This window comes from Montipora foliosa, chromosome 14 (genome assembly GCF_036669935.1).
Source record: "Montipora foliosa isolate CH-2021 chromosome 14, ASM3666993v2, whole genome shotgun sequence".
Lineage (NCBI taxonomy): Eukaryota > Metazoa > Cnidaria > Anthozoa > Scleractinia > Acroporidae > Montipora > Montipora foliosa.
The window spans coordinates 18,916,377-18,928,876 of NC_090882.1; the positions used below are offsets into that span (position 1 = coordinate 18,916,377).

The 12,500-nt window shown below is 41.0% G+C and overlaps 2 protein-coding genes across 3 annotated transcripts in view; one reads left to right on the top strand and one right to left on the bottom strand.

The window, feature by feature from the left end:
• LOC137985391 (spectrin beta chain-like) overlaps positions 1–3,569 on the top strand; it is a 70,382-nt gene extending 66,813 nt beyond the window's left edge. For both annotated transcript variants that reach the window (XM_068833002.1, XM_068833003.1), the window contains one exon: positions 1,443–3,569. In XM_068833002.1, the coding sequence (XP_068689103.1) occupies positions 1,443–3,423 (1,981 nt within the window). In that variant the 3' untranslated portion in view covers positions 3,424–3,569. The remainder of the gene's footprint in view (positions 1–1,442) is intronic.
• Positions 3,570–3,744: 175 nt separating this feature from the next.
• LOC137985392 (putative leucine-rich repeat-containing protein DDB_G0290503) overlaps positions 3,745–12,500 on the bottom strand; it is an 18,880-nt gene continuing 10,124 nt past the window's right edge. Inside the window, exons 11-17 of the mRNA XM_068833004.1 lie at positions 11,786–11,943; positions 10,485–10,673; positions 9,300–9,360; positions 8,732–8,789; positions 6,742–6,828; positions 6,392–6,542; positions 3,745–3,920 (exon numbers count right to left, since the gene is read on the bottom strand). Coding sequence (XP_068689105.1) covers positions 3,877–3,920; positions 6,392–6,542; positions 6,742–6,828; positions 8,732–8,789; positions 9,300–9,360; positions 10,485–10,673; positions 11,786–11,943 — 748 coding nt within the window. The 3' untranslated portion in view covers positions 3,745–3,876. The remainder of the gene's footprint in view (positions 3,921–6,391; positions 6,543–6,741; positions 6,829–8,731; positions 8,790–9,299; positions 9,361–10,484; positions 10,674–11,785; positions 11,944–12,500) is intronic.

Below are 12,500 nucleotides of genomic sequence, written 5' to 3' on the forward strand. Positions count from 1 at the left end.
GTGTTCCACTTCAAAATTAGGAACCACAGAGTTTAGGGTAGGGTGGGTGGAAGCTGACGCGCTAAACTTGGGTTCCAACCAATAAGCTGAGGGATTCAAAAGGCTGGAGTTTGGGTGTTTACCACGAGCGATTAGACGTTAATATTTAGCAAGGTATCAAACAAATTAAAGGCTTGTTAGTGCCAGACATATGCATTAGATTCTTGTTTAATTACCATATGTCCTTTCGCTCTCCGTGCTAAGAGTTCACCGTCAAAGCATCATCGCAACAGCTTGAGCTGCCGAGTACGAGTCACACACCTGAACTTGTATCAACGAACTCAACAGTCATGAAATGATATATGAAATGGATCATATATGAACTGCGGATATGAAATCAAGTGAAGCTATGATCCTCGCAGTTATGAACGCAATTTTTTGCAATTGCGTAGAGAAGCCTAAAAAATTCAGGACTTGAACGGGGTTTGAACCCGTGACCTCGCGATACCGGTGCGACGCTCTAACCAACTGAGCTATGAAGCCACTGACGTCATAGCTTCACTTGATTTCATATCCGCAGTTCATGTATGATCCTTTTCATATATCATTTCATCATTCATTCATTCATTCCTCACGGGAACATTAGAACCCACAAATAACCAGCTCCCAACGTCACTGGCTTCATAGCTCAGTTGGTTAGAGCTGCGCACCGGTATCGCGAGGTCACGGGTGCAAACCCCGCTTTTCAGGCTTCTCTACGCAATTGCAAAAATTGCGTTCATAACTGCGAGGATCATAGCTTCACTTGAACTAAACGGTGAAGTGTTTTTAAGGTCCTCCCTGTAACCGGATGGAATCTGGGAAAAAAAACAAAAATCCAGCTTGTTTGATTGTGGACGAAACGGATAATTACATTTCACAAGTGAACGGACAATACCTGTTGTTTTCTCATATATTTCTCCCTTCGTCTGTTCATATAATCTCAATTGTACTGGCAGGCCACTTCGCGGCCCTGGTATAATTGTAATTTTAGGCCAGCAATTGAGGAATGTCAGATAGATGGCACAGTGAAAAACTCAAATACTTCCTTGTTGGTAAACCAGAAGAGGTAGGTATTTAGAAAGTTATTTTATCTGGGAAACGGTAAACCGAGTTCCTGACGAGGGAAAACTTAGCAGATGTCCCTACAGCAGCTAGACAAAAACAGGAGGTAGCAATACCAGGCAGATAGAAAGTAAAGAATGGAGAAATACTGCATCTTCGCACTTTTTCAGGTATTTGTACCTTTCATTGTTTTCAATCACTCATACACGCTACGTTCCAGGTAGAGGTGAATTTTCATATGTCGAAATTGGGCTACCATATGGAATAGCTGTGGCTACCTAACTGTCGTATGTGTAGTACTTCTACTCGTTTGAGGGTAAAACAACATCACTCAAACCAAATGGTGTTTTCTACCTTAGGTCTTGGATCAGTCACATGTCATCTGTGATCACCGAAGATGAGCTTCCAGACGACGTCACAAGCGCAGAGAGCCTCCTTACTCGTCACCAGGAACACAAGGCCGAAATAGAAACGAGGCAAAGGAGTGTTAATGACTTCTACGACGCTGCTGATAAACTTGTCGCCGACTCTCACTCGGCGTCGGCGGATGTCATCGACAAGAAGCAGCGATTGTCTAAAGCGTGGCAGGCGCTGCAAATCACGTGGGGCGAAAAGGGACAGGACTTAGAGCACAGCAAAGAAGCACAAATCTTCAAGCGAGATGCGGATCAATTAGAAGCGTGGCTTAATGCTCGTGAACTAGACCAAGAGTCAAGTGACGTTGGAGATTCATTAGATGCAGTGGAGGAATTACTCAAGAAGCATGATGAATTTGAGAAAATGCTCCTTGCTCAGGAAATGAAACTTTTGGGAATTAAAAAACGGACGTGGCAAGAGGAAGGGTTAACTAAAGAGAGAAAGGATGCGATGGAGGAGGAAGAGCTCAGAAGAGAGGAGGAACAAGCACGACAAGAGATGGAATGGATTAGAAAGAAGGAAGAAGATGAACTACAGGCAAAAAGGGAAGAAGAGCTTATGGAGAAGAGACGACTGGAGCAAATAAGACTTAAGGAAGAAAGAGAGAAAGAGGAAAAGAGAAGGAAAGAGCTAGAGGAAAAACAGACCTTGAGAGCTTTGGAAGAAAGGAGAAAAACAGAAGAAAGAGCAAAAAGGGAAGAAGAAGAAGAAGAAAAGAAGCGACAGGAGGCTGTGAGAGGAGTGGAACGGGAAGAACAGAACAATAATGCAAAGGGTCTTCGAAAAGTGTCGGAAAAAAGAGATCCCGTTAGCATTGAAGGTATCTTGCAGCGTAAACAAGAGCTTGATTCTGGTGGCCGAAAAGCGCATGCGCGTGTGTGGAAGACGCTGTATACTGTGTTACGCGGACACGAACTCTTTTTCTATCGTGAAAAGAAGGACTCGCGAGGTACAAACTACAGTGCGCCTACCGTTGATCTGACAGATGGATTCTGTGAAGAAGCCAGTGACGCTGCGAGGCGAAAGAACGCGTTTAGGCTTTTATGTGAGGATGATTCAGAGTTCTTTTTTGTTGCCAAGGATCCTCAAGATCTTAATCGCTGGATAAGCAATATCAATGAAGCTGCTGGGCAAATCGATCTCCCTGCTCCTCCTCCACCTCCTCCACCACAGGTCACCCAGCTATTAAGCCCCACGCCATCATCGCGCCCGGAGCGTCAGGAAAGCGACGCCTCCACGGAAGTGACAAAACGTTATGGGCGCACACCCAGACCCCTCATCACCGTTACTAGCTTTGACGATGAAATAGATGTCCTTATCGATCCTCCACCCCCTCCCCCTGTAAATACCCCTCCTTCCTCCGCTGACCCGGAATTTCCACAAGGTAGTATGCCCATGGAAACAGAGACTAGCGATGGCTATGACATTACAGCGGATATTGGAAGCCTTCCTCTAGAACCAGACAGTCTACCACCAGCTTTTCCTCCCCCGGATTTCGCTGATTTTAATGACTTATCAGACGGTGAAGAAATTCCTGTTTTACCGGCTTCTCCGCCTCCAGACTTCGACTCGGATGACGAAGGTAGTCTCGAAAATGGCGTCGAAGACAGCCCCCTATCCAATATCCTTTCAGAACTTCAGCGACCAAACCCTCCCCCGAGAGATCAAAAGAAATCGGCGACTCCATTAATAGCGTCGGGACCTGAGAGCCGTTTGACGCAAAGTTCACGGGACTTATCAAAGCCACCTATAAAACCCAAGCCCGTGAATCTTGCCAGTCCGCGGGTAAAATTTACGGGACAACCAGTAGATGTGCCAGGTTCTGTGCGATCAGCGGATGGAACTTCAGAGTCTGCGCATGACGATAAAAAGCAAGAAAAGAGGAAAGGAGTTTTGGGAAATATTTTTAAGAAAAAAAGGTAAATAGAGCGTGAATTTATAGGACTTGGGACTATCCATCGAATTTGTGATCTCAGATTTCACAGGAATGTGACAAAATAAAGTCGCCGTAATTTTTTAATATACATTTTAGCAAAATATAATCATATACAAGTGGACTGTATATACCTATTTAACAGATAAAATTTTCAATATTTAAGGTAAAGTATTTTGTCCTGGTAGCCAATTTTAATGTGCGCAATTAAACTTACATTTTTTTAAACAGTGGAGACTATTCTTTCTCCCTCCTCTAAACAAACCTGGGCACATAACAATTTAGATCATCTTGAAGTAATGATTCTGTGACAGAAACCATCAAAATTCTTTTGAAATTGGTGTCACCAAATGAAACGGTAAGTCAAACTCAAGGCATCGAAAGCAACAATAGGTCACACATCGACGCAGGAAAGTGTTTTCTGCACCGGCGCTTGCTTGTCTTTACTCCACAATCTGTTTTACACGGTTTATTTCTTCCTGTAATCTATCTAAAAATCGGTTAAGGGTAAAACGAACTGATTAAATTTTGACAAGAAATGTTTGTTGGTTAGAATGATCCTGGCAGCAAAGTACTGGACTCCAGCACTATATCTACAAACATTTCATACAGCAATCTAATCTCGAGCTCGCGAGAGACCAGGAAGTTCCTCACTGTCACATCAAAAGAAACCACGACGGCTAAGGCGACGAAAACGTCACTTCAAAGTAGTAGTTTTAAAAGCTATTCTAAGTGTTTCACGATGTTTCCACGTTGTTATGTTGTACAATATGGGCGAAGTATGCAATAACCAGATTGGTACGAACGGATTTGAAGCAAAGAGAGAGAAGGAAAGATTCACTGTTGTTTGTCCACGTTGTCGTCAAAACCTGAAATTGGTCATTTTATGTTGTTGTTTTGACGAATACGGGAGAGAAATGTACAAAAATACGTGCAACACGATCATTGTTTCCATTTTTAACCAATAATATTACTGCTTCTTGGCGTTGTCGTTGCTTGGAGTAGGGAATTAGAGAGCTTTAGATTCTAGTACGAGAACGACGACGAGTATAAGATTTTCTCATAAGGCAACAGTGAGCGCGCGCAAACTAGTGTCATTTTGGCGGGAAAAACGTGAAGCCGCCGTCATTTTAGTACGAGGTTTTGCGAAAATGTCGTCGAATCAAAACAAGTCAACAACATGGTAGCAGTTTTGGCTTTTTTGATGAATAAAAAGGCTCAGTTACCAGCCATAAGAATAACTGAGCAACCTATATTGCTAACAAAGAGTAAGATTAAGCGTACGGGTTATAAATTTCCTTAGTATTTTTGCTAAAAAGGGGCAGTCAAAACTCGTACTCGTTCTCGTCCTCGTTGTAGAATCTAAAGGTCCCTAATTAAGGAGGCTCGAAAGGGTTTTCAGCTGAGCGCGCGCGCGTAAGCCACACACGCAATTCGTAAGCTGCTTGCGTCAGCTTATGATTTAAATGGGTCACCAGAAATAAACAAATACCGCTAGTTTCGCTTACCTTTCTCCAATTCCTATATACATGGCATATAAATAGAGATCTCCTATTCACGAAAACTACGAAAATTCTACTTAAACGGTTTAATAGTTACTTAAATCCGTTTGTGTTGACCTGTAGCTCCACTCGCGCGCGGACTCGAATGAGCGGGTGACGTATGCGTAAATGCTGATCTTGTAACCCCCTAATTTTTCCTGATTTTGCAACTTTACTCGTTTATATCTCTGCTTCTGGACGGTGAATTTTTTTTACTTTTTGCATGTTAGCTTAGATTAATTTAAACCGTTTGTCTTTCAAATTTAAAAAAATTCTGTAGGTGAAAAAAAAAATTAGAGACAATTCAAAAAAACTTATTTTTCTGAAAAACTGACCTACAGATTTTGTTGAATTTTAAATATTTTAGAGAGTATTTCTAACATTATCTGGTAACGATGAATGGGAAAATTTCACCGTCCCGTTTCTTCAAAAAGGACCACATATGTTGATTTTAAGGCTCAAAGAAATGCCTAGTATCGTTGCCATGGTAACATTATTTTGGAGGAAAACATAATGTGAGAAATCTACGATAGGTACTTAATACCCTGGCCAAGTTTCGTCTTGATATGATTGCCCTAACTGTATCTAAGGACAGAATATGTTTATTTGTTTGAAAAAAGGAGAAACTATTTCGAGCCTCCTTAAGAAACGACGACGGCTACGACTACGACAACGCCATAAAGCAATAACATCATTGGTTAAAAGAGCATTAATAATCGTGCTGCACGTGCAGCACGGATTTTAGCAAGTATCTTAGCGGTCCTCTGCATAACGACGACGTGAAATCACCAAATTTGAAGTTTTGACGCCAACGTGAGCATGCAACAGAGAATCCTTCATTCTCTATTTTAACTCTGAAAACGCTCGTACCAATTTATTTTTAGGATACTTCGCCCACATGGTAGGACATGAAAGACATAATAAAGGTGACGTTTTCGTCGACGGTCGCCGTTGTAGATCTTAAATTCCCAAGTTTAAGATCTACGACGCGACGGCAACGAAAACGTCACAAATTATGCATATTTAATGAGCAAAAACAATAGCTTTGCACGCTCTGCACGTGCATTTTTCATTTTTGTACATTTCTTTCACGTTTTCTGCAAATCTACGACGTGAAATTACCAATTCCCAGTGAGAGAACGTGAACACAAGCGAATTTGAATTTTCTGTCGTAGCTTCAACACCGCACCTCCTAATTCAGTTCCTGGAAAGTTACACTAGTTTTTAGAAGTTAGACAAGCCAACGTAATGACGAAAAAGATTAATTAACTTGAAGCTGCAATTTTAAATGACGTTTTCGTTACCGTCGCGTCGCAGATCTTAAACTCCGTATTGCCAAAATAGTACGCCCGAACGTATGTTGGAAGCTTCCTCCTCAACACAAGCACCATCGTTCATTATCAAACTAAGAAAAGGATATCAGCTTCATCAAAATCCTCAACCTCGACTGCAGCTTCCAATCTCGCCTCCAGTTCGTTAAGTTTCGCCAAAAGCTTTGAACTATTCTCTTTATCTTCTTCTAAGACTACCTCACGTGGAGTGATTTGCTGCTTTTCAAATGTTCTTTCCTATAGTACAGGAGATCAATCAGTATAAGTAGGAGAAGAGGGAGAGCGGGGGTTGGGCGATTATTGGACTTTTTGCTTATTTGGCAAACAGTAAATCAAAAAATAATGCGTCGCAAATAATGGTTACTTTCTTGTGTCTAGTATCCGAGTAGGGAGTGAATGTCGATTATCTGGGCTCTAAAACCTGAGTCTAACTTACCTCTAGGTCTTCTTGATTAACGATTTGACTTTGTTCCACATCTGGCATCGAAATACCATGTTTTTGACACAAGTCTGAAATTATATTCTACAACCGAAAAGAAGATAATTCAATCGGACTACTTGTTATGATTGGCAATGGGATTTGTCGAAGGTCAATTGTGTTGGGAATAATAATGACAAAGATTTCGATAGCCATGCAGGAGTGCTCTTTTTTCTTTTTGATGGGACAACCTCGTTCCCAGGGGAAGGGAAGAAGAGACACCCTGGGAATGAGGTTGGGACAGCGACGTACTGGAAGAAACCTCAAAGAGCAAATGATACGCGTATATGCTGATTACTTGGCAGCAGGCAAAGAAAACTGAAAGAGAGAATAGGAGTCCCAAGCAGAAGCAGCGTTGAGAACCAACAAACTCAACCCACATAGGACCCGAAATCCTGGAATGAAATCTCAGTCAAATTGGGGGAAGGTAAGTATTAAGCAAAAAGACGCTTTTATGAAGCTATATCGAAGGCGTTGATCGAGGATCGAGCACACGCGTTTATGGGACAGCGGTCGAAGAGTGTCGCAGGTAAGTACTTCATGTATATAAGGGTATGCATGGGTATATAGGGTTAATTATTTAAATGTATTATAATATACGCGTGGGAATACATTATAATTTAAATACACTATAATAGGGGATACATGAAGTACCTAGGGTGTCGCACGTCTTGTAAGCTACATGTTTTACCACAGGTAACCCAGGCTCACCGTGTACGTCACGTAGGTATTGAAATATAGAGAACACATGAGGCGAAGTTTAGGTCTGAAAATATGCTAGAAAATGGTAATAAAAATCGATAAAACTTACCATGTGGTGAGCTGTTGTTGTCTTTAATACGTACACGAAGTTTCGGAGAAAATGGTCCCCGTTCACCTTCCTTCATAATATAGTGACAAGGTAGGAGATGGAAGCCAGCGTCGGGACTCCGATCGACCGAAAACAAGCACGATTTTTTCCGCGAAAATCAAATCCAGTCGCTAAATAAACACGCCAGGTTCGTGGAATAGGAATTTCTCTAAACCATGAATCCACTGAAGCATCTCCAGGTAGCAACGTAGAGCCACCAGACTCCGTAAAACTTGTAAGTTAACCTGCTAAAATGGCGGCCAGAAAGCGTGGTACTCACGAAGTGCCCAATTCAAAATGGCACTGAACTTTGGACGCCTGGTGACGAGTATAATAAGTTCTGGAGGGAGGGGAGTCCCAAATTCCTAAAAACAAAACTCACTGAGCAATTTTTTGGGACTCCCCTCCCTCGAGGGAGACTTATTATACTCGTCACCAGGCGTCCAGAGTTCAGTGCCATTTTGAATTGGGCACTTCGTGAGTACCACGCTTTCTGGCCGCCATTTTAGCAGGTTAACTTACAAGTTTTACGGAGTCTGGTGGCTCCGCGTTGCTACCTGGAGATGCTTTAGTGGATTCATGGTTTAGAGAAATTCCTATTCCACGAACCTGGCGTGTTTATTTAGCGACTGGATTTGATTTTCGCGGAAAAAATCGTGCTTGTTTTCGGTCGATCGGAGTCCCGACGCTGGCATCCGTCTCCTACCTTGTCACTATATTATGAAGGAAGGTGAACGGGGACCATTTTCCCCGAAACTTCGTGTACGTATTAAAGACAACAACAGCTCACCACATGGTAAGTTTTATCGATTTTTATTACCATTTTCTAGCATATTTTCAGACCTAAACTTCGCCTCATGTGTTCTCTATATTTTAATACCTACGTGACGTACACAGTGAGCCTGGGTTACCTGTGGTTTTACCAGTACAGAAACAAACCTAAACATTCATTAAAGCTAACCTTAGGCCTAAAAACTTTTGCTTAGGTCTAATTGGGTCTGAAGTTAGCTTTAATAAATGTCAGACTGTTTGTCTTGGTTTTCGCTATTTCGTTTCGTTACATTAGAAAATACGCTGACAATCTCATCAATCGCTTACTTGGCAAGTTTTAGCTTCAATTTTCAACAACGTCTTCACAAGACTGTGATCACTGATTCTAAAGTTCAAATAAGAAATGATCAAAAATAAAAATTATGAATTAGCTTATAATAAAGTACTTTTCCCAAACTACTCCTCTATGGCCTTGCCAAAACGGAAACCAACTAACACAGCCGTTCTAAAAAGGTTCCACGTAAAAAGGCTAGTTTATTTATTTACAGCATTATTACAACAGTACAAGCACATACAAGGTAAACTAAACATAGATTAGTAAAGTGTCTAACAATAAAAAAAGAATCTTGTCAATTAATTAATTGGGTTTAGTACCCACTTTTTCTTAAAGAAGTCCTTCTTATGAATTTTCCTTTCGATTTCAGATTTACGGGCACATTTGGCTCGAAAACCCTAAATTTTGGGTTTAGCTTGACTTTTTCTGCAGTCCCACCAAAATAGTTTTCAAAGGGCACGATTTAGATATACAGTTTCAAACCAGGGTCCCTATACTACCCCAAGCAAAAGGTTAGCAAGATGTTTAGCCCCTCAGTTCAATGAACAGCAAACGACAAACCTGTTAATTTTCTCTCGCAGTTGTCGAATGATAAGAGCTGCCTTTTCCACCATGACCAGAGCTAAATACAGGTAGTTAAAAGATTAGCTTGTATTCTATTTTCACATAGCAAAAACCTGGGCAATCTATTCAGACAAGAACACTTTTAGCGCGTTTCTAATAAGACTAATGGCCGCTTTTTGCTTCTATTACAGAGTAGGCATCGCGTTTTACGACAAACCGCAAACGTTATGCTGAAGTTGCATTTTGGCTAAAATCAAAGAAACGTGTGATTTTAGTTCATTTCTCGCCTGTCAGTATCTTCAGATTTCGAGCATCTTCTCAAATTTTCATGCTTTCTGTTATCAAGCAACAGTTTGCCGTTCCGACGTAAACCGACGTAGAGCAGTTTTCAAATGACTGTCGAAATTAAATACGCGATTGCATTAGGTACGCTTCGTGATTGGTTTAAAAATCTCGCGCTAGTTTATCAGCCAATGAAAAGGAAAACCAAAATTAATCACTACTTGCAAGCCCGATTTTTCCCGCCCTTTGAGCAAGTTGCATGGAATTGTTACGAATTTGGATTGGTTCATTGCTCTGATTGTACCAGCTGCTGTGATTGGTCGAAGTAATTACTTTGGTATTTGTTTTTTTCCTTTGTTACTTCCAGGTTGTTTTACGACTCTCAAATGAAGGCCGCTCTATGGCTCGCTCTATGTGGATGCCGGTATCGCAGATCCCGGATAAGCGCTCGCGCATTTTTTTTCCCGCCGTTTACTTTCTTGTTTCTTATAGCTTGTTGTTACCAAGAAATGGCGGCCGCCCGACTTTCGGCCGATGTTAGAAAGGTTTTAAAAGAGAAGCAAAGAAAAGAAAAAACAATCCGACCTTAATTTGCCCCTGAGCATCCCATAATGTCTTTTCAAACACTAGAAATCAAAATAGCCTCCGTACAATGAAACACGATTGATTTACGAAGTTCGTGTTAGTCATGTTTTTCTTTACTTGCCCTCACTCTTCCGCGGAAAATCAAATTGTATCCTCTATTTTTCGGTAAATAAACGAAAGGAAGGCTACTTAAAATGTCTTTCGCGGACAACTCACTTCATTAACCTAGTTGTGCAAAGTTCGTGCCTTTGAAATCCCAAAAAGGTTTCGTTCAATCTCGTAAAATGTCGGAGACAAAAAAATGACAATATTTACCAGCAATACTATCCTGTTCGCTGATTTGCTTGTCTAATTCATTGCTCTCTTGCTCATATTCCTCCAGTGATTTCTTATCCTCAACTATTTGTTTCAAAGAAGACTCAAGCTCATCTTGGCCTTTGACACCCTCTTGGTGCAGCGCTTCTCGTTCCTCCTTCAGCCGTTTAGCTTCCTTGAAATTTCTTTCTACAAATTATAAAGAAGGACAGCTCGAGCGAACCGGCATGTTTTTGTCGTCAAGACTCACGCAAGCTAAGTATCATTTCTTTATTTAACAGACCGGTTGCGTGTTTCATTTTTAAGTGATGCTATGATCCTCGAAGTTATGAACACAATTTTTTGCAATTGCGTAAAGAAGCCATTTCATATATCATTTCATCGTTGATTCATTCCTTACGGGAACACTGGAACCCACAAATGACCAGCTCCCAACGTCAGTGGCTTCACAGCTCAGTTGATTAGAGCGTCGCACCGGTATCGCAATTGCAAAAATTGTGTTCATAACTGCGAGGATCATAGCTTCCTTCACTTGATTTCATATCCGCAGTTCATATATGATCCATTTCATATATCATTTCATCGTTGTTTCATGTTTATAACTTATTTAATGTCATGCTATATTTATTGATATTTGTATTTTCTACATAGGCTTTTTCCTGCGTGCTTTACAAACTATGTCTTATACAATAGATATTTATTCTAATTACTCAGTTGTAAAGTTTGTATTGTATGATAGATATTTATTAACTCCTAGTATAGTAAGCACTGATTTAGGAAAATGTTCTTAAACGAATTAATGGATTCTGAAATGACCACTGCAAGCGAAAGTATCACGCTAGCAATTAATGGTTCTGATTGGGTGATTATAGCGCGCGCTTCTTCTGCAAAATTATGTCATAAACGAGCAGTTCTGATCCGCAACACAACGATCATTCACGTCAGTCGTGCTTTAACTCAAGAAGCACTTCGACTCTGTGTAAAGTCTTGAAAAGATATTTTAGAAAGAAAACATGAGAAAAATTGACAGGTATGTAGGCTAGGCATGTAAACTTCTGCATGAAAGAGACCAGTCTTAGGCCTATGTGACATTTCACTTCGTATTTTCTACCCTTTCCATCATGGAGGCCTAAAAGTTTTCACTCTGAATAGGCCACAACATTCCACGCAACAACAAAAAAACAACTTGTGCTCGCACAACTCTCTGCGAACAGTCATCTGCACAGTGTTCTGAATTTAAAATATCAAAATTTCCGCGAAAAGTGCGATGTGCAATGTATCATTGCCATGGAAAATCCTACCTTGTTTCGCGATCTCCTTCGCGGCGTCCAGGTCAAAAATCTGAGATTCGGTCAGGTTCAGACGTTTCCGCAGAGTATCAGCACTTCTCTGCCTCATTTGGATTTTGTTTGACAGACTCTTTATCTGTTGGGATACTGCTTTATGCTTTGCTTGAAGACTGAAATGAGAAATGAAAGTCTCGTAAATGTTTTAAACCAAGGCGTTTGACACAAATCAAAGAACGCTTCCATTTGACAGAACTGACCAGCCAGACCGGGCATTTGGAAGGACTAACTCTACAACGCTTTCAAATTAACACACTTCGAGGATGATATATACTCCTCCAGAAGAATACGAGGGATTATCATGCAAGTGTTCCTTCAAATTGTTGCATTTTCTTCGCAAACTGACGGGTCTGGCCGACCAGTTCTGACAAAAGGAAAGCGCCCAAAATCAAAGTGGTCTGATCCCTGGTGGTGAGATGATTTTTTCCCCCGTTTCTCGCACCGAGTTTCGAAATTTTTCGGGGGTATCTCGATGCCTTCCTCATTTATCAGCGAAAGGAAAAAATAATCATCTCACGCGCAGCTACTAAAAGAAGTAGTTAGCAATTTCACAAACGGAGGGCTGGCGTGAAGCTCATACCGGATACCAGGCGTTGCATTAATACTTCAAAAAAGTACGATCAACCTGATAAATGACTTATTTATTAAGGCAGTTCCTGACAGTTAATGC